Source organism: Haliotis rufescens, unplaced genomic scaffold (assembly GCF_023055435.1).
Source record: "Haliotis rufescens isolate VD_foot unplaced genomic scaffold, xgHalRufe1.0.p SCAF_4, whole genome shotgun sequence".
In the NCBI taxonomy this organism is placed as follows: Eukaryota; Metazoa; Mollusca; class Gastropoda; order Lepetellida; family Haliotidae; genus Haliotis; species Haliotis rufescens.
In genome coordinates, this window is record NW_025964112.1 from 10403315 (window position 1) to 10422678 (window position 19364).

Below are 19364 nucleotides of genomic sequence, written 5' to 3' on the forward strand. Positions count from 1 at the left end.
GCATCAATCCATGCAGTTGGGATACGATGACATGCATCAACCAATTCAGTGAGCCTGACCACCCAATCACGTTAGTCGCCTCTGACGACAAACATAGTCGCCTTTCACGGCAAGCATGGGTTGCTGAAGACCTATTCTACCCCGGATGTTCACAGGTCCTAAGTAAACTACACAGGCAACAATCCTGTCTGGGTAAGATGTCACACAATCATCATGTCAGACATTGTAACCAACCAATCCTCACCCAAGTCCAATCTTTAAACATTCCACAAAAGAACAAAGACACCATTGTGTTGTATGAATTATTTAATAGAAACCTGTCTTGCTGATAGACTTTCTATATGTACAAAATGACAACACCAACTGGATATCAGCTTAGCAGAGCAGGCAGAGCAGACAGAGCATAGTCCTGTCCTCACAGGCAATAGGAAATGTACAGGCTGGTGTGTGCAAATATATACAGACATGATTGAAGAGTTTATTGTCACATCACACAGTTTGCATAAGAGCACAAAGTTGCATCACAGAGAAGATAAGATCAGTGGGAGGCTGGACGATTAGTGAATCAAAACCTTAACAATCATCATAGACGAGTACAGATGTAGGAGTGATCAGAATAGTTGGTCATGGTTGAGATCGGAGATGGAGCTGGCATGGATTTCTTCTTCATCATTGCTTCAATGCAACATTTGAGTACAGGTGCTACTATCTTCATTAAACAAGAGGTCACTTGCTTGATGAAGGTACTACCACCTGCATACAGAAATGTCACGTTGAAATAAAGAAAAGGTGAAATACATGTCACCTGTCTGCATTGATTGTACAGATTCTAACTTCATATTTCAATTTTAACTTTCCTGAAATCTCCATTTTACATACATCATCTCGTATATATTGCAAATCAAAATTAGTTAATCCTAATGTTAGGACCGCTTTAACTGGGAATAGACAACACATACTTCTAACAGTAGAAGTAACATTGAATTTCACACTGCAAAACTCTCATCACCATGTTTAAGAGACTTAAGGGACTGTTTAAAACTTCAAGCTAGTGATAATGGAGAATTATTTCCCAAACCTGACCAGCTGTTGCCTTCAACACCTGATTTTACTTATCATGGGACAGTGTATGGCTTGAACCATTCTCTTACATTACTAAACAATTGAATGTCTGAACTGAACAGAGAAAAAACCAAAATGTTTGTACTGAGTCCATATCAACTGTTTCCTGTACAGATCCACAAAATCTTCACAGACCATTGCCACAAGCAACACAATGCGAGCAACGTTTCTAATCATAGCACAATAAGTACATAAACTTAACAACTTTTTTGTGTGGGAACAGTTGACTTGGTGTCCTGATTTAAAATCGCACCCATCAACCACAAGACTACAATGTTATCATAAGAATCCATGATACTCTAACATGAAAGACAAGTGTATACACGTCTATATGAAACGGTGACAAGCTCTTGAAAAATAAACATGTAAAATAACAAAAAGCAGCCATCCAACATGCTATTGTAAAAGTGTAGTCAAAGTAAGCACAAAAATATTCTTTCATTCTGTTTGGGTGATTACAAGATGGGAGAAGGTCATGCAGCATGTGATGGAGCAGTAGATCAGTCTAATACACTGAAAATACTAATATACTAATTTTAAACTATAGTCAATAACATTTGAATATTAAAGAAAGAATTCAACAATAGATAATGTTTATAACTAAATTTGATGTTGAAGACTTTCGATGAACATTGAAGAATGGGAAAAACATTAATTACTAAAAATTCTCTGAACATATCATATGCTGTTAACTTGATGATGAAGACTAGTCTGTAGTGTCGACTGAAGTTATTGCTAACTGGAACTTGTGTGGTCAAGGGGAGATAATTCAACCAATACGAGAAGAGTCTAATACAGCTTAAATTGAGACTAACATGAAAGGACAATGACCATTAGCTCCTTACTCATTTGATAACATTGCAAATCTAATTTACTTTCAAAATTAGTCTAATGCGATCACTTTATTTTCAGATTATGAAAATAGACTATCTACTATTTAACAGCTATACATGAGGTTTATTCCAAATGTATCTTCAAGCAACGAGAGAGTATAAAACACATTTCCTTCAACTTTTGATAAAGATCACAACATATGTTTGTGTATTAAACTCCAAGAGAGTCCCAGTTTGTCCACAACTGTCACTCGAAAGAGTTCTCTCCCCTAGCCGTATCCCATCATGCTCAGCGCCACTGTTGGGCAGGTGGGGGGTAGCCCTGTTGCGGGTACCCCGGCTGGGGATATCCTGGGTACTGCCCTTGGGGAGGCTGGGCCCCATACCCAGCTGGTGGCTGCTGCCCCGGGTACTGAGGGGGTTGCTGTTGGGGGTAGCCCTGTCCGTAGGTGGGCTGCTGAGGGTAGCCCATGTAGGGATTGTAGGGGTTGTAGGAGCCAGGCATGGCAATGGGGGGCTGGTACTGAGGGTAGGGGGCCTGCCAGCCCTGGGGCTGTCCTGCCGCTTGGGGAGGAGGTGCTCCACCGTACCCCGCTGGAAATACATGCACAAATCTTAGGCTGTAATCAAACAGTGGTAGCCAGTTTATTACATGATACAAATAACCAATCAAATTGTAAAGGTGAATTTTGTATAGACCTCCAATATAGCTTTCCTAAGTAGCAAGATGGCAGAGGGAAGAAGTCCAAAAGGTACAAGATGTCCAGCTTGTATTTGTGACAAGACGAGAACTGGTGAAATCACTGCAAGCTTTATCGTGAAAGAACATTGTAATTTGATTGGACATATATTTTTAGCCTTCAAACTGGCCTCAGAACGAGGTTAAGTTAGTGAAGGGGTTAAGGGTACAGATCTCATCATAATAGGATAATGTGATACAATGGATAATCAAGGATCACATCTTACCAAGGATGGTTTACAGCAGATATTAAACGTACTAAATAAATAATTGTGCAAAACACTGCATCTTGTAGATGTTGTACCATACATCAGGCTCACCTCCCGAGTTGAATTAAAAAAGACAACAAACATACTGGTTAGTTGTAGATAGTCAACAAGGGTTATTTGTTGCTGAACTGCTGGGTTCATAGGGAGCATGCAGGCAGACAAATTGAAGAAGGAAGTAGATCAGCAAGTGCGATACTGTGAGAAGAGGTAATACAGGACGTGAAACCAGTGAGACGGATCTCTGTCCTGGCTGCTGTCATGTTGGAGGGACCATACAGGCAGGGCATGCAAAGACAATGACCAAGCACCACCTTGCATTAATGCATTAATGCATCAAGCATCAAGATTGAAGCAACTTCCAGGCATGCATAGAAAGAACCATCACACCATGCTACTAATACTTTGGTAAACTGGACTGAAACCCTTCAATTGCTCAGTGAGTTGGTACAAATTGAATTAAATGTATTGCTAAACACAGTCACACCTATTCGTGTCTTACTTGTTTGTTATGTTTAACGCCGCACTCAGCAATATTCCAGCTATATGACGGAGGTCTGTAAATAATTGAGTCTGGACCAGACAATCCAGTGATTGATATCATGAGCATTGATCCACACACTTGGCATACGATGACATGCATCAATCAAGTCAGCAATCCTGACAACCAGATTCTGTTAGTCGCCTCTTACGACAAGCATAGTCACCTTTTACGTCAAGCATGGGTTGCTGAAGATTCTACCTCAGATCTTCATCAGTGTTGGAAATCAAGCATGGAAGTTAAGGGGTCTTGTCATGACCCTCATGTTACACAATCTGAGGAGACCTAGTTTCAAATGCTATAGCAGCAAATACCAAAGGACACCCATTAATTTTGAACCATGCACCTATTATATCAAGCCTGCACAACGGCACAACAAAAGAACCATCTCCTAAAGCATGATAAGCATGACTGGGGCGCACATTGACAGAACAGCAGGGGTTAACAGGAAGCGTAACAGTGCAACAAGGGGTTAGTATCACTGCCACAGCACCCCAAGAGAGGATACATGATACATGATCCTGAAGCCTGGAATCTCTTGACCAAACTTGATGCTAATGTGCACAATATCAAAACTACTGTCATGGTCATGCAAAGCTCAGCCTGGGGTCCGCTTCACAAAGCAATCTTAGCTCTTGGACTTTCGTAGACCCATAGACCACACAAACAACAATAGTTGAAGCGCTAAGATTTCTTTGTGGAACATGGCCCTGGTCATGTTACTGCAGGCCAAAACACCAACTGGCTGGAAAAGCCTGATCCAGGTGTCGTGACAGCATCCACATGTGAGGGTCAAATCAAGCTCAAAGCCTGGTCATGGGGTCATGTCATGCCAAGACACCAACATGCTTGTACACCTTGACTTGTGTGACCATGGTGATGGGGAAGCAACCACATGCGATGTCAAGGTCACATCATGGGGTCATGTCATGCCAACACACCAACCCACTTGTACAGCTTGAGTCATGTGACCATGGTGACGGGGAAGCAACCACATGCAATGTCAAGATCACATCATGGGGTCATGCCATGCCAAGACACCAACCCACTTGTACAGCTTAACTCGTGTGACCATGGTGACGGGGAAGCAACAACATGCAATGTCAAGGTCACATCACAGGGTTATGTCATGCCAAGACACCAACACGCTCGTACAGCTTGATCTGGGTGACGGGGAAGCAACCACATGCAATGTCAAGGTCACATCATGGGGTCATGTCATGCCAAAACATCAGCCCACTTGTACACCTTGACTTGTGTGACCATGGTGACGGGGAAGCAACAACATGCAAGGTCAAGGTCACATCATGGGGTCATGTCATGCCAAAACACCAACCCACTTGTACAGCTTGACTTGTGCGACCATGGTGACGGGGAAGCAACCACATGCAATGACAAGGTCACATCATGGGGTCATACCATGCCAAGACACCAACCCACTTGTACTGCTTGACTTGTGTGACCATGGTGATGGGGAAGCAACCACATGCACTGTGAAGGTCATATCATGGGGTTATGTCATGCCAAGACACCAACACGCTTGTACAGCTTGACCCGGGTGACGGGGAAGCAACCACATGCAATGTCAAGGTCACATCATGGAGTTATGTCATGCCAAGACACCAACACGCTCGTACAGCTTGACCTGGTTGACGGGGAAGCAACCACATGCAATGTCAAGGTCACATCATGGGGTCTTGTCATGCCAAGACACCAACTCACTTGTACAGCTTGACCTGGGTGACTGGGAAACAACATGTCATGCCAGGGGCACCTACCATAGTTCTGGACCGGAGGTTGCTGGTAACCTGGGGCGGGGTAGGGGTTCTGATGTGGGGCGGTGCCAGGAGGGGCACCTGCTGGGGGAGGTGCTGACCCTGGAACGTTTGTATCAGACATATGTAATTCGAGACAATCAACAAAGAGCTCATTTAGTGATACATGCCATGCAAAATATGTGGCAAAAAACCCACAGCATTCTAGCTAATCAACCGTAAGTGAACATACATTTGATTGAAAGACATCACGTCAAGGTTATATAAGGTCTGATAACATGACAAATGTGGGAAGAAGGAAGTGACTAGCTGATGACAAATTCTCCTACTCAAGGTGGTAAAACACATTTTGGAAATTGTTGTTAAAAGCAATACACAACAGTATTGAGCATGTCATGTCTACACTATGCTCAAACAACCATGCATTCAAACGTAAAGAATCTCACACAGAAAGACGGGATCAGATTTTAATGATCTATGGGAAAGGCATGTAAAACTACCAAGCTCCATCTGAAGCCATGACACCAGTCTGCAAACAGTCATTGCAAGAATCTTGAAACTTGCCATCTAACCCCAAATGTAGAGATATATTTATGTTATATTTTGGTGCATGTCTATCGGTGAACTTTGTGAACTTTGAAAAGGTTTATGACTGACTTACTTTTTCCCAGATGAGTTTACTTTTTGTGGTTTGGTTTGAGACAGCAGACTAACGGAAAAGCACCAAACTTCCCCCTTACATTCTTATTATACCATTTACATGACAGTTGAAATGTAATAGAAATTCAAATTGACAAGCTAAGAAATTAATTTAGCTGCAGGAACAGTATTCGGCATCACGACAGTCATCACTTGTTTGTAAACTGTTTGTTCCGAGTTAACTCTGTGCATGGTTGTGGGTCACCTTGCACAGTGGGGAGCTGTGAGTGATGGCAGTGATAGTATTGAGAGCTCAGCAAAAGGGGTATCGCTGTAAGGAGCTTGTAAAATTACAGTCAAAGGGAGACAAGGATAGCACTTAGGTTTTAACAGCCATGTTGAACTTTCCAAGCCTAAACCTATATCAAGTAATACACCAAAAATCTTTTGCCCCAAAAAATCCTCCATATCCTTTGTAGCAATATATACAAGGAAGTGATAAGCTGCACCTTCCTCTGATGATGAACAGGCATTTGTATCAGCTTGTGTTAAGTTGCAAGTCATGTAAAAACCTTTCCATAACAAATAAAGCCACAAGTAAGTAAGCTAAGTACCTCTAACCCAGCAGTCATAAGACATTACACACCAAGTACCATTTACTACATCTGACAAAATACAGACACAAAAATGTAATTTAAAAAAATTAAGCATGAAATAGAAAGAGAAAAGTATTGGGGAAATGAAATGAAGAGGTTCGTACCCGCAGCGGCGGGACCAGGAGGAGCTGATGGTGCACCAGGCTGCCCTACCCCCGGGGTCGGAGGAGGGGGGCGGGGCGGGGGGACACGGTTAGCACCTGAACTGCTGGAATCAGGAGCTAACAACAGAAGCAACACTCAAATCACACACAGAAAAATCACAACAAAAGGTAACTGAAGAAGGAGATATACGTTATGATCACAAACAAGAAAACAACTTCTGTTTCATTCCTGTCTATCTTCATCTGGATAATCTGGACATCTCAAAATATTTTTGTAGAGAAATGATGCAATGTAACCATGGTAGTGTATGAAGGCAACAAGGTTTTCTTCCAGTTTGCAATGTTTTAATACTAGCTGTCAATTCAAGGCAAAGATACTGGAAAAAGAACAATATTTTTTGCAGAAAAGTATTTGACTTTTGAATAGATTTATCATCAGTGTATGACAGTCATATTAGTAATATGATGAACAATATGCTGTCTTCAAATACTTACATACCAGGGCATATATATACTAGTAGTCTAAATATTTTTTTAACTTAAATTATAAGTTCCTTTAGATGGACTACAAGTAAATAGTGACAGCTGCTTCAGGATCAAAATTGAATCTCCAAACAAGAGCCGTAGTGGTTATGAACTGACATAGACATCTGACATAAAAAAGTGATGAGGCTGACGAAAGTTTCCCTTTTGACGATATGAACCCATCCGAAAATTTTACAAATTGTAACTCCTTCAATGAGGAAACAACAGACAAACAAGAAATGAATGAGAAGTCATTTTGTTTACACCTACAGAACATGTGTTTGGATGTACTAATTGAGTTACATGAAACTACAGGTACATTCTAAACTTGACATAATTATCACTATAGTAAGGAAAGGTGATAGATAGTTAGTACATATCATGCATGCAACTGACAGAATTTAGATAAAAATAAATGATGACAAAGTATATTTGCAATCGATAACAATTCTTATTCATTTTTATCTGAATTTTAAAAAAATATGATTTCAAACTGCAAGGTAGCCTAAACATAATCGAATGTGGTAGGGGTTAGGTTTAGTGCCACTTTGAACAGTATTTCAGTTATACCACAGCGTGTCAGCTTGATGTGGAAGGAAAGCCCAAAGTTATACAGATCTTAGAGGCTTTGGTGCAGACAAACCTAGAAACATAATAAGGGTGAACCGGGATTCGAACCCATGATCATTGGTTTCTGGGATGCATCAGGGACACAGCTCTGCACAGCAAATTGCAACACCTTAGACAATTTGGACCCCGTGCCCCCGCCTTAAACATGACAAACTGGTGTTGATGGAAACACAAGCAGATGAAAAATACACTATAAATGAAATGGAACCATTCCGAAGGCAGTATTGGATACTATTACTCAAATACTATTAGTATGACAACAATTCCACACAACCTGTCCCACACTCAACACTATGATGAGTAGCTAATGAAGGAAACATCTTCATCTCAGAAATATTTGCAAATCTACTGCAATAGAAACATATGGTTTCTTCTTTGATATGTTATGTAGTGTGCATATCACTTGATGAATGCTAGTCAATGTGAACAGATAAATTTGAACAGATGAAAGATCAAAGAAACAAAACACACTAACATAGAAATGGAACTTGAAGACACTATCCAGAGCTTGTACATAACTAACCAATAATCTTGCCATGCTTGTTACTGGTACTCCAGAAATCTTCAATACCCATCTATATCTTCAGTTACCATGTGCTATTAACATTACAACTAACTATATAAAAAAAAATATCAATATTTCTGTTTAAGATTTATATGCACTGAGGAACATGATATAAAATTAATTTTGATTAGTAAATATTTTCATTTGTATTATTCTTAAAATTTCTCCCAGAACAAATAACATACATACTTGCATATGCAAGATTAATGTGCAAGAATATAATATGTCAGATCACTGGATATTGCTTCAGTCCATGATACAGAAGAACACATCCAGGGGAGACAACACATGGTGAGCCTACCTGCAGGGGGCGCTGACTGACCAGGTCCTCCCTGGTATGTAGGGGTGGGTGGGGCAGGTTGGGACTTGGTGTTGGCGATCTGCTTCTGGACATCTTGCATCAACTCCTCCTTCTCGGTCTTCCTGGCGAAGCAGAAGTCCATCACTCTGGACTGTAACTTGACTAGCAGTGGAGTCAGGTCATTGTAGAACTGGAACAACAGACAGGGCGATGTGGAGAACACGTTTCGTTCTGCCTTACTACCTCTCGGATGTAGGATACTCAACTCTACTCAGGCATTTTTTCTATCCACCCAACTGTGACTTTCCATGGCTCCTGAGTCTTCAACACAAGCCAAGCACACTCTTTATCCCCTATCAAACACATGTATATGTTTATGGTGGGGCAGTGGGGTATCCTATTAGCTAAAGCGTCTCTCATTTCTGGAGTCATGATGTTGCTGGAATATTGCTAAAAGCAGCAGAAAAACACACTCACTCACAGATTTATGGCACTCATTTTTACTTTTGAACACTCAGTCTCCTCTCACTACCACATTGATCCACAGTACTGTAACCCAGCACACTGTTTCTACCCTCAGTTCCTAATGGACCCATGACACCCAAATCTAGCCCAGCAAAGTTTTTCTCCCTTCAGTGCCATTATTTTTTCTTCTCTTGGAGATTTAACAAGCACTTCCGGTGGGTCTGATTTCGCAATTGGGACCCAATGTACCCATGACACCCAAATTTAACCCAGTACACCATCTCCACCCAATACCCCATTGAGCCACAATACCCAACTTGAAACCAGCACAGAATCCTGTGGCATTATGACACCTACCCTGACCAAATACAGCCCCATTGATTGAGTGCACTCTGCCCTGGCCAACACACCCACCTTGGTTCCTTCCTCCAGATTTCCCTTGAGTTCAATGTACATGTTGTATGCAGCCTGCAGCTCCTTCAGTTTGGCTTCCCTAGCGGCCGCTGACTGATTGGAGGACCGGGCATTGCTGAAGTCTGTGTTGGCATTCTGAAAGTCAAACACAAGAATAAGAAGCATGAATACTCATATCCCCATCTCATATCAGGATGTGTGCAAAGCAAGAAATAGTGTACAGTTTTCAAGACCTGCTCCAAAATTCCAAACTATCAAAAGGCACCAGTTCACCACTAGACCTATCTATGTGCCAAGTTTGGTTAAGATATCTCTCATGGTTTTTGAGTTCTACTGCAGGAAACAAAACATGAGTGACGGACAAAAGGACATATGGACAGCACCCATTCCTAGGATTCAAACCCAATCAGAGGATCCTGCCACTGATGATGCATTCTTCAAAATTCATGCTAGACCACTAGCCTGTGACTACTACATTGTGCTGAGGACAAGTAAAAATCCAGTGACTGGAGTCCTCATTGACTAGTAGCATTTGAGGGCTATAATTTTAAACCAGTTCTCAGTGTTTAAATTTTGCTACAAATTTCAACTGAATAAAACTGATAGAAAATGTAAACACAGTAAACAGTTCTGTCTCATTCCAGCAGGACTAAGTACAAACTCTGAGGACTAGTGAAATAAGATTTCCACTTGTCCTCTAGAGTAGTCTTAAAAATAATGAAATTCTAAGGCTCGGGTACCTGTATCCTGGCCTGCAGGTTATCCTGTCTGTGGATGCTGTCTGACACCTGTTCCCGCAGAGGGCCGTATACACGGTCCAGCTCCTCTACTGAGATGCTCTCTTCATTCACCAGACCCTCGCTAGCCAGAGCCGACATGAAGGACGACACTGTTAAATGGATACCACAAGGAATATGTACTGACTATAATAGATCATTCAATAAAAAATAACGTCTTAAGCAACATTCCTTGTCCACATGGGTTTATGTTTTCTGGCTAGTTGTGGTATTCATAAAATTTGTTTTAACTTAAAACAACCATTTAACAGTCAGGATGACCTCATGTTTTAGCAGCTTTTCAAGGGGTCAATGTCCATAACTTTGTGTTGGAATTCAATCAGAGCATGGTTATGAAAAAAGAGCTGACAAACCCAAAATCAAAATCAGGGCAAATCTCAGATTTGAACCAACTATCATTACATCCAGGCACAACTAGGGGATGTAACTCTGCATAGCAAATCACAGATGAATGAGTGAGTGAATATGGTTTTACGCTGCTTTTAGCAATATTCCAGCAATATCACGGCGGGGGACACCAGAAATGGGCTTCTCACATTGTACCCATGTTGGGAATCGAACCCTGGTCTTTGGCGTGACGAGCAAACACTTTAACCACTAGGCTACCCGACCGCTCCCACAGATGAATGAATCTACAAAGAAGGAAAACAAAGACGTGCAGCCTCACCCATGTCAAAGCTGGCATCCTTGATGCTGCTTTCAATGGCTTCTCTCTCAGCTTTGATTGTTTCCACCTGCTGCATGAGCGACCTCAACTCCTTGACTGGGGGGCTGGTCTGGAGGCTGCTGCCACCACTGCCTGCTGGGAGGGAGGCCTCAAGCTCCGTCTACATCATCATCACCATACTTAGATTTACTTCCAGGAGTCAATTATTGGAAAAATATCTGCTTTGTTTTGTTGTTTCTATTTAATGCCACACGCAGCAATATTCCAACTATATGGCAGCAGTCTGTAAATAATCAAGTCTGGACCAGACAATCCCGCGATTGACATCATAAGCATCAATCAATGAGATACTTGAGTACTTGAGATATGATGACATGCATCAATCAAGTCAGTAAGTCTGACCACCCGATCCTATTAGTTGCCTCTTGAGACAAGCATGGGCTGCTGAAGACCAATTCTAACCCAGATCTTTAAGGGAGAAAAAAATTGTTTAATAATGTGGGGCATATCATGACTAGCCCTGTAGAAAAGAATGTGCTGGGCAGTTGACCCTCCTTAAAAATGATTAAAATCGTATACCTGTAAATACATGTATATCAGTATAGATCATCAAAACAAGAAAAACATACAGTGTTCTTAGCGAGACAAGGATTCGAAAACTTGTAGCTACTGGTAAATGTTTCTTACAAAAAGTGATTGGACATACATCTCAACATCTGTCAACAATACTTCTGGACAAAACCCTACTGTTGTCATATGGAATGTAGATTGGTCTCTTACCAGAGGCTTGGAGAGCAACACAATGCCTTCCTTGTGATTGTCAAACTTCTCCCGAACAACAGCATCTGCCTGGGTGGCTGTAGACAGGATAGTGCTGTACTTCGTGGCCTCTTCTCGAATGGGTTTTGTCAGCTGGGCGGATTGTGTTCGGGTCCATTTTTCTTTGAACTGTTCTCGCAGCTGAGTGTCAGACTTCTCTTCACTGTCCATTTCAGCTACAGTCTGAAAAACACCATGGCATTTGTGAGTGAGTGTGGCTTTATGCTGCTTTGATATATTTGAGGAGTATTTCAATTTTATCACAGTGTGTCAGCGTCCTGTGGAAGGAAAGCAGGTACTATACATTCACCACTGTTGTGAAAACCAAAAGCACAGGAGAGGTGCCGACAAACCACGAAACAAACATGGCGAACAAGCATTCGAACCCACGATCACAGGCTTCTGGCACACCTAAGGGCAACAACTTTGCAGCATCTTGCTTCACTGGGCCACCCCTTGTTATTAGTTAAAGTGCCACTCTCATCATTGTGAAATGTCTCGCTGCAGTCTGAACACAAACTTGGCATATGTATGTCACAGCAAGTCAGATATGGTCTGTAGTCTGCATCAAACATCATCAACACGGCCATTTAAAAAAATAGTTCAATGGATTTGATAAGCATGCAAACTTTCATTCATGTAACTTCAGAAGTTTCATAGAAAACTTGTCCCCATTTCACGCAGTATGCACTAAGCTGAAAAAATTAATTTACGACACCAATTTTTAAATTTATTTGAGATCATGACCAGTAACATTAGTATGACAATATCTCTGACTTAAATAGTTTTGATAAAATTTGTACCCTTTGACATGTTTGAGAACTGGACGGAAGGATGGAAGGATGGAAGGATGGATGAACTCCGTTCTTATACCATCTTCTTCGTGGTGGGGGATAATAAACAAAACTTGTTTGGGCAACATGGCCAAATAAATACAGTAATGATACTGATCATACAATACAAACACGCTTCATAACTGAAGTTCCCAAAAGCATGGTGCACACGCTATTCTGAATTGGGAGGGACTGTGTGCAATCATACTTTCCACCAACTGTTTCTTTATCCTGAATTAACACCCCATGTGCTTGGTTCCAAAATAAAAACAGAGGCATTTTGTCTACAGTTAAACAACCTCAGATTTCCAAACACGGTAGGATTTTCTCCTAACTGACATCCCATGCAGTGAGCACCAAACATCATACTCACAGCATCAAGAATCTCCCTATTACGGGTAAGTAGTGCTGGCAGCTCATTCATGAGCTTGGAGATGTACGAAGCACCACCTTGTTCCTGCATCTGTTGAGCTTTCTCTGTGAGAGACTGAGGCACTTTCTCACCAGCCAGATCCTCGATGGAGGCAGGAAGGTTGAGGGACGTCAGCACACTGAAACAGATCACCTTGTATGATCCATATGAAGAAGTAATGTCAAGTAATAAAACAACAGATGAATTAGCATGAGTGAGATGGGTTTAGCGCTGCTTTCAACAGTATTTGAGTGATATCATGGTGTGTCAGGTTGATGTGGGAGGAAATCCCGGAGTGAAAGTAAATATTTTCGCAGGTCAAGGTAAAACCCTGGGTACATTAGACATTGTAAAAGTGGAACACACCCATTCAAGAGATTTGTAGATTCTCGCAACCTCCCAATCTCCATGTTGACAATCTGGGCCTTTCTATTCTCAAATGCTGTCATGGCATCATGGACAGCTAAAGGCACTAGTTTCTCAAAGAGGTCTGTAACACAGAAAAAATAACAGAATTCACTTACATATACACATATATATACAATAGCTTTCCTCAGCAAGATATCCTATGAATTTCTAGGAATTAACTTCAAGATAATCCCTCTTAGTCATATCAGAAATCTATTTTTAACAATTCTAATAAATTAGAATCTATAGACAACAGACCTTTTGGCCACCTGTTCCTCATTTTATTGTTTTTATGACTTTCAATGAATTCATGAAACTAGCATGAACAAAAATCACATCGGGATCACATCATTAAAGGTCACTTGAAATTTTCTTGTTTTTCTAATTCTTCTCAATGATCACTTGCTTGTTTGACACAAATGATTAATCAAGTTAAATGAGTAAACAGCAAAGCACACATAATGCTTCGCTTATTTGTCAGTTGTATAATGACGCACACAGCAATGTTCCAGCTATGTGACGGCATGCTGCAATAATTGAGTCTGGACCAGACATTCCAGTGATTGATAATGCAAGTAAACGCTCCTCACCATCAGGTATGATGTCTTGCAAACCAAGGAACAGTGTCTGACAACCTGATCCATTTGTCTGCCTCTTACGACAAACATACATTGCTGGGGACCAATTCTAACCCAGAATCACAACAGGGGCATGAAATTAATGTGCCAGAGGAACAGAATTGTTCTATGTCCCAAGAAAGAGCAAGGGCAATAGTTTCATAAACTCAGCATGACACACACACTTTTGTTATAAACTAACTGAACTACCTGTGAAGTTGGTGGAGAATTTCTGTGGAACAGGTAAGGGTTTGGCCACAGCAGCCTTGCCTATGATAGGGAGAGTCTTCACGTCAGGCACCTTGTCGTGGTAGATGAAGTTGTTGTCCTTTACAGCTTCATCCATCTCCCGCTGCACCTTCCCCTGCTCATTTCTAAAGCAGAACGTCTGACCGCCGCGGGACTGAGCAGCACTCAGCAGCTCCTGAGCATGCTGTAATGGATGAAACAATTGTTATGCAATTGTTTGTTGTTTAAAGGGGAAGTGTACACGCAAAAATCACTTTCTTTCTTTTTCTAAACAAAACGCAATTTTAGAATTAATTAGTATCTGTGTTTGAAAATATACACTCATTTTTTTCACAGTAAAAGTAGGAAGCTCACAATAGTGTGAAAATGATATGCCGTTATGAGGCCTTCGTTTTTCGAGCTAAACAGGCCTGAGTTATCCCCCTTAGATTATGACGTAATTGGTGCCAATTCAACTGGGTCCCTGTCTATTCTCAACGCAAAAGATATCAAGTACCAGTTTGCGGTAAAACAACATCATGAACATGGCCTACGACACACTCCGGCGCAGTGGTGACTCAGCATAACACTATGCTGGCTGGCATCTGAGACGCTAGAATCACACACCTAGACCTACACCACGTGAAGCGGCTCTAACAAAGCATGATGACGTCATAATGTTTATCAATTGGCACCAATGACGTCATATTGCAAGGGGCATAAGCCATGGTGTTTTTGTTGTGGAAATAGAACACTTGGTAAATGTGAAAAATATAAATCGTTTAAATGCGAAAAATATGTTAATTAATTGTGATATTTTTATATTTTTGTCTATGACATTTCTAGGTTAACACTTTTAATGTGGAAAAAGTACAAGAAAAATAGGTTAATTTCCGTGTGAACTTGCCCTTTAACACTGCATTCAGCAATATGCCACCTATATGATGGCGGTCTGTAAATAATTCCATCACTGCAAGACATTTTGGTTGTCTGACATTGAGACTGGACATCCATTGCAAAGAGGATAGGTGAGGTGAAATTGGGTTTAACGTCGCGTCCAAGATTATTGCACTTATATAGCGACATGCATGCATCTGTGTGTGTGTTTATGTGGGTGCTTGTACTAGTCCAGACTGATGCCGATTTATAGTGCTAGCTCACTGAGATACCATGCCGCAGTTTAACATGGATACCCCACTCAGACACAGTATACTGATTCCGAGCCGACCAGTCCTTGTTTTAGCCCCTTAATGTCGACCACCAGACAGGGTAACAACAAGTACCATCTTTTAACGTCTTTAGGTATGACGAAGCCAGGAATCAAACCCCGGACCTTCTGCTCTCCGGGCGAACGCTCTACCACTAGACCAAGGAGGCGGTCTCCATAGCAAAGATCTTAGAATCTGGAAATTGAATGTAATGTACAAACCTTCAGCCTTGCAATTTGTTCTCCATAGCTCTTGTTTGCTTTAGCCACATTGCTCTGGTAGAACTCTGCCAAGCCATGGAAGGCTGCTTGCTTCATCACTACACACGGGATCCACTCCTACGATATACAAATTTTAATTTACTACAAATACATGCGTACATGTTAATGCCTGACCATCACACTAACAAACACCATGCTTCACATCCTTCATCGAACCCCACGTACCTATACCAAGAAAATCCGTTCTTATTTCTTTAAATGATAAAACTAGAAGATCAACACTATCTGTTTTGTGTTACATGGAAGTTGACATTGATCATTATGTGATGCCTGCATATTCTAACATTTCATTCCCATTCATTTTAAAATACACAATAAATGTCGTCCCATCAAGTCATGCTTTACGTGAAATACAAGGGCTGACCTTCATAATGTACACAGATGACTTTAACAGTTTGTTTGAAACATTTAACATAAAACAAATTTAATGCCTCCTGACTCACTTCTTAATATTTTTGGAAGAAAATCTGATAGTCTACTGTGGCCTTATGCAAGGGTAAATTCTGCAGCGTGACACTTGTTGTCTCAGTGCCATACATATATCATATACAGCATACACATACATCATGTCTAGGGAGAACTATTGGGGTTATTTTCACTATTGTGATTCTATTCCAATAGAAGTCTCCACTATTGCAATGGTATTGCGAGGGTAGTAAACCAACTTGAAGGCTTGATAATTATATTAATCAATAGAAATGAATAAAGTATTGCTGACAATCTCAAAGTCGGCCATTTTCCTCCATTGCTACTCAAACCCAAGGGAAGTAACTCTAATCTGAAGTTGTTGTAAACCTTGCTTAGCAACACACAGACAATTTTGAATGTATTAATTATAACTAATTTCAACTATTGAAAATATCATTTGTTATGCATATGATTGATGATACTGTTGGCATATTAAATTCCTATCGATTTATTGTTACACTCCTAATAACGTCTAATAATCTTGCTGAACAACTTTACATAACTTTCCAAATATCAATTAATTTGCTGCAGATGTGTTAAGATGTGTATTCGGACAACGGAGGAACCCTGACAATAACTGCCAAAGGGAGGTAAGTGTGCATTATGAACTTGGCTAGCTTCTGACCTTGGGCCACAATTCTTTGATGGAGTGTAGCTGCATCAGCTTCATGGCATCAGCATACAACTCAGAGCACTGGTAGGCCAGCTTGGCCACCATAGCATCCTTCATCCTATCTGAAACAAAATCACAAATTGAGAGAAGTAAGCATTATTGCTGCAGTCATCTCCCTGAGGCAAGAGAGTTAACTGACTATGAAAGTCCAGTTTCCACCCTTGCCGAACTAGGCTGGTATTATGGAGTTACAGTTTGGCTGGACTAACGAGTCTATGTATAGTCTAATCAAAATCGTGCACCGAAATCGAAATCCGGTTCGTAAACTGTCGTGCAGATTTCGGTCGATTGCAGGATTTGCAAAGCATGTGCACCGCCAACTCGTTGTCAGCAGATATCTTCCCAATCTTTTCATGTTTTAATCAAGGTGCTCACGTGATTTGATGCACTTCGCGATGTAAGACCCATTTTATCACAATATGGATCTTGATTATCGATCAGATTGTCTTGACTCAACGCAAGTGATACGAGAGGCGGAATCTGATTGGTCCATAGGATAGGCTTAGAAGTGACATAACTGGTTATAGCCACTGGTGGCGCGACAATCGAGCCCAGTAATTCCAGCATAGTTCAGCAAGGGTGGAAACTGGACTTTTAAAGTCAGTTTACTCTCTTGCCTCGGGAAGATGTGCTGCAGTCAGCAATATTCCAACTAAATCACAGAAGCCTGCATTAATGATAAAATGAGCACTCACAAGTGTTGCAACTTATGGTAATGTCAGGAGAAATGTTACATTACTGATCACAAATTGAAAAGGTAGCAAATCTACAATAAAATACCTTTAAATTCCAAACAAAGTTATTTTATCTCATAAACTCCCGGTACAAAGTCGTCAAACATACCTGAGGTAGCCTTCCTGTATATAGCCTCTTGTGCCTGGGCTAACATGAGTGCACTGAGTGCCCCCAGAGTGTCGGGGTTAAGGTCAGGGGTCGGGTCTTGCTGCACATGTGACAACACAATGTCCTTCATGTGGGCAAATATTCCACTTGCTTGCTGCACAGAAATGTAACATCATATATATGATATAGTAATATACATGTAATTTCATTAGATACAAAATAGTTTTATGCAAGTTTTTGACATTTCTGAGCTGACAAACTCCTTGTATCAAGAAACATTAAGGGGGTGGGGTGGGGGTTAAGAGGTTAAAATAGACTTCTGAAATGTCTTTACAATCAGTTGATGCCTTGTTTATCTCTAATCACCAGTTCCGATTATTCCAGCTTTAAGATGGTGTCCTGTTTGTAATCGACTTTGGACCATGACAAACAAGTGATTGATATTACGAGCACCACCCCATGCCGTCAGTGTATGATGAAATACAATCAACCAAGCCACCAAGCTTAAACACCTGATCATTTTGTTTGTTTGTTGCTTGACGCCGCACTCAGCAATTTTCCAGCTATATGACAGCAGTCTGTAAATAATGGAGTCAGGACCAGAGAATCCAGTGATAGATGTCCCAAGCAATGGGATACAATGACATGCATCTACTAAGTCAGTGAGCCTGACCACCCGATCCTGTTAGTTGCCTCTTACGACAAACATAGTCGCATTTTACAGCAAAGATGGGTTGCTAAAGACCTATTCTACCCCGGATCTTCACAGGTTCTGATCCATTCAGTTGCCTTGTGTATGACAAGAACTGGTGACCCAGAAGCCCAAAGGGACACTACATAGTGATATCTTTTGTTTGTTTGTTTGTTGTTTAACGCCACACTTAGCAATACTCCAGCTATATGACAGCAGTCTGTACATAATCGAGTCTGGACCAGACAATCCAGTGACTGACATCATGAGCATCGATCCATGCAACTGGGATCGATGACATGCATCAACCAAGTCAGCAAACCTGACCACCCGATCGCCTCTTATGACAAGCATAGTTGATGCATGCCATCGTACCAAAATTGTGCAGATTGATGCTCATGATGTCAATCACTGGTTTGTGTCATTCAGACCGGCTTATATACAGACAGCTGTCATATAGTTGGATTATTACTAAGTGCGAAACAAACAACCAAACAAACAAAACCAATAAGCATAATAAATAAGCTGCCACGTCATCGTAGGTATTTCCTACTTGCTTTACCTGAAAGAGTTTGGCGCAGGTTTTAAGTCCATCGTCACTGTCCTGGTTTTGTACTGCACCAATTTGTGTTTGTAGAGCGGCAATGTTGAACAACATGCATATCTTCTCATACAACCCAGAGGCAATAGCTGGAAACAAAAAGAGTATTTAAGAACAATCCAACACATGGCTACTCAAAGGAAATTCTTAAATACATGTATCAACATACATTAAAATGAAATAGGGTGATGTGTGCTTGTTCAACTTGCAAAGTGTATCAAAATTTGAGGAGGATATATTATG

General features: G+C 41.0%; 1 protein-coding gene across 4 annotated transcripts in view; it reads right to left on the reverse strand.

The window, feature by feature from the left end:
* Positions 1–288: 288 nt before the first annotated feature.
* LOC124135798 (programmed cell death 6-interacting protein-like) overlaps positions 289–19364 on the reverse strand; it is a 29094-nt gene continuing 10018 nt past the window's right edge. The window contains exons 4-18 of one of the 4 annotated variants that reach the window (XM_046501348.2): positions 19083–19210; positions 17830–17983; positions 16939–17048; positions 15786–15902; positions 14339–14561; positions 13470–13593; positions 13065–13242; positions 11820–12041; positions 11040–11199; positions 10316–10464; positions 9576–9710; positions 8697–8886; positions 6676–6792; positions 5280–5378; positions 289–2549 (exon numbers count right to left, since the gene is read on the reverse strand). In XM_046501348.2, the coding sequence (XP_046357304.1) occupies positions 2245–2549; positions 5280–5378; positions 6676–6792; positions 8697–8886; positions 9576–9710; positions 10316–10464; positions 11040–11199; positions 11820–12041; positions 13065–13242; positions 13470–13593; positions 14339–14561; positions 15786–15902; positions 16939–17048; positions 17830–17983; positions 19083–19210 (2411 nt within the window). In that variant the 3' untranslated portion in view covers positions 289–2244. The remainder of the gene's footprint in view (positions 2550–5279; positions 5379–6675; positions 6793–8696; positions 8887–9575; positions 9711–10315; positions 10465–11039; positions 11200–11819; positions 12042–13064; positions 13243–13469; positions 13594–14338; positions 14562–15785; positions 15903–16938; positions 17049–17829; positions 17984–19082; positions 19211–19364) is intronic. The other 3 variants (XM_046501350.2, XM_046501349.2, XM_046501351.2) reach the window with 3 other exon arrangements.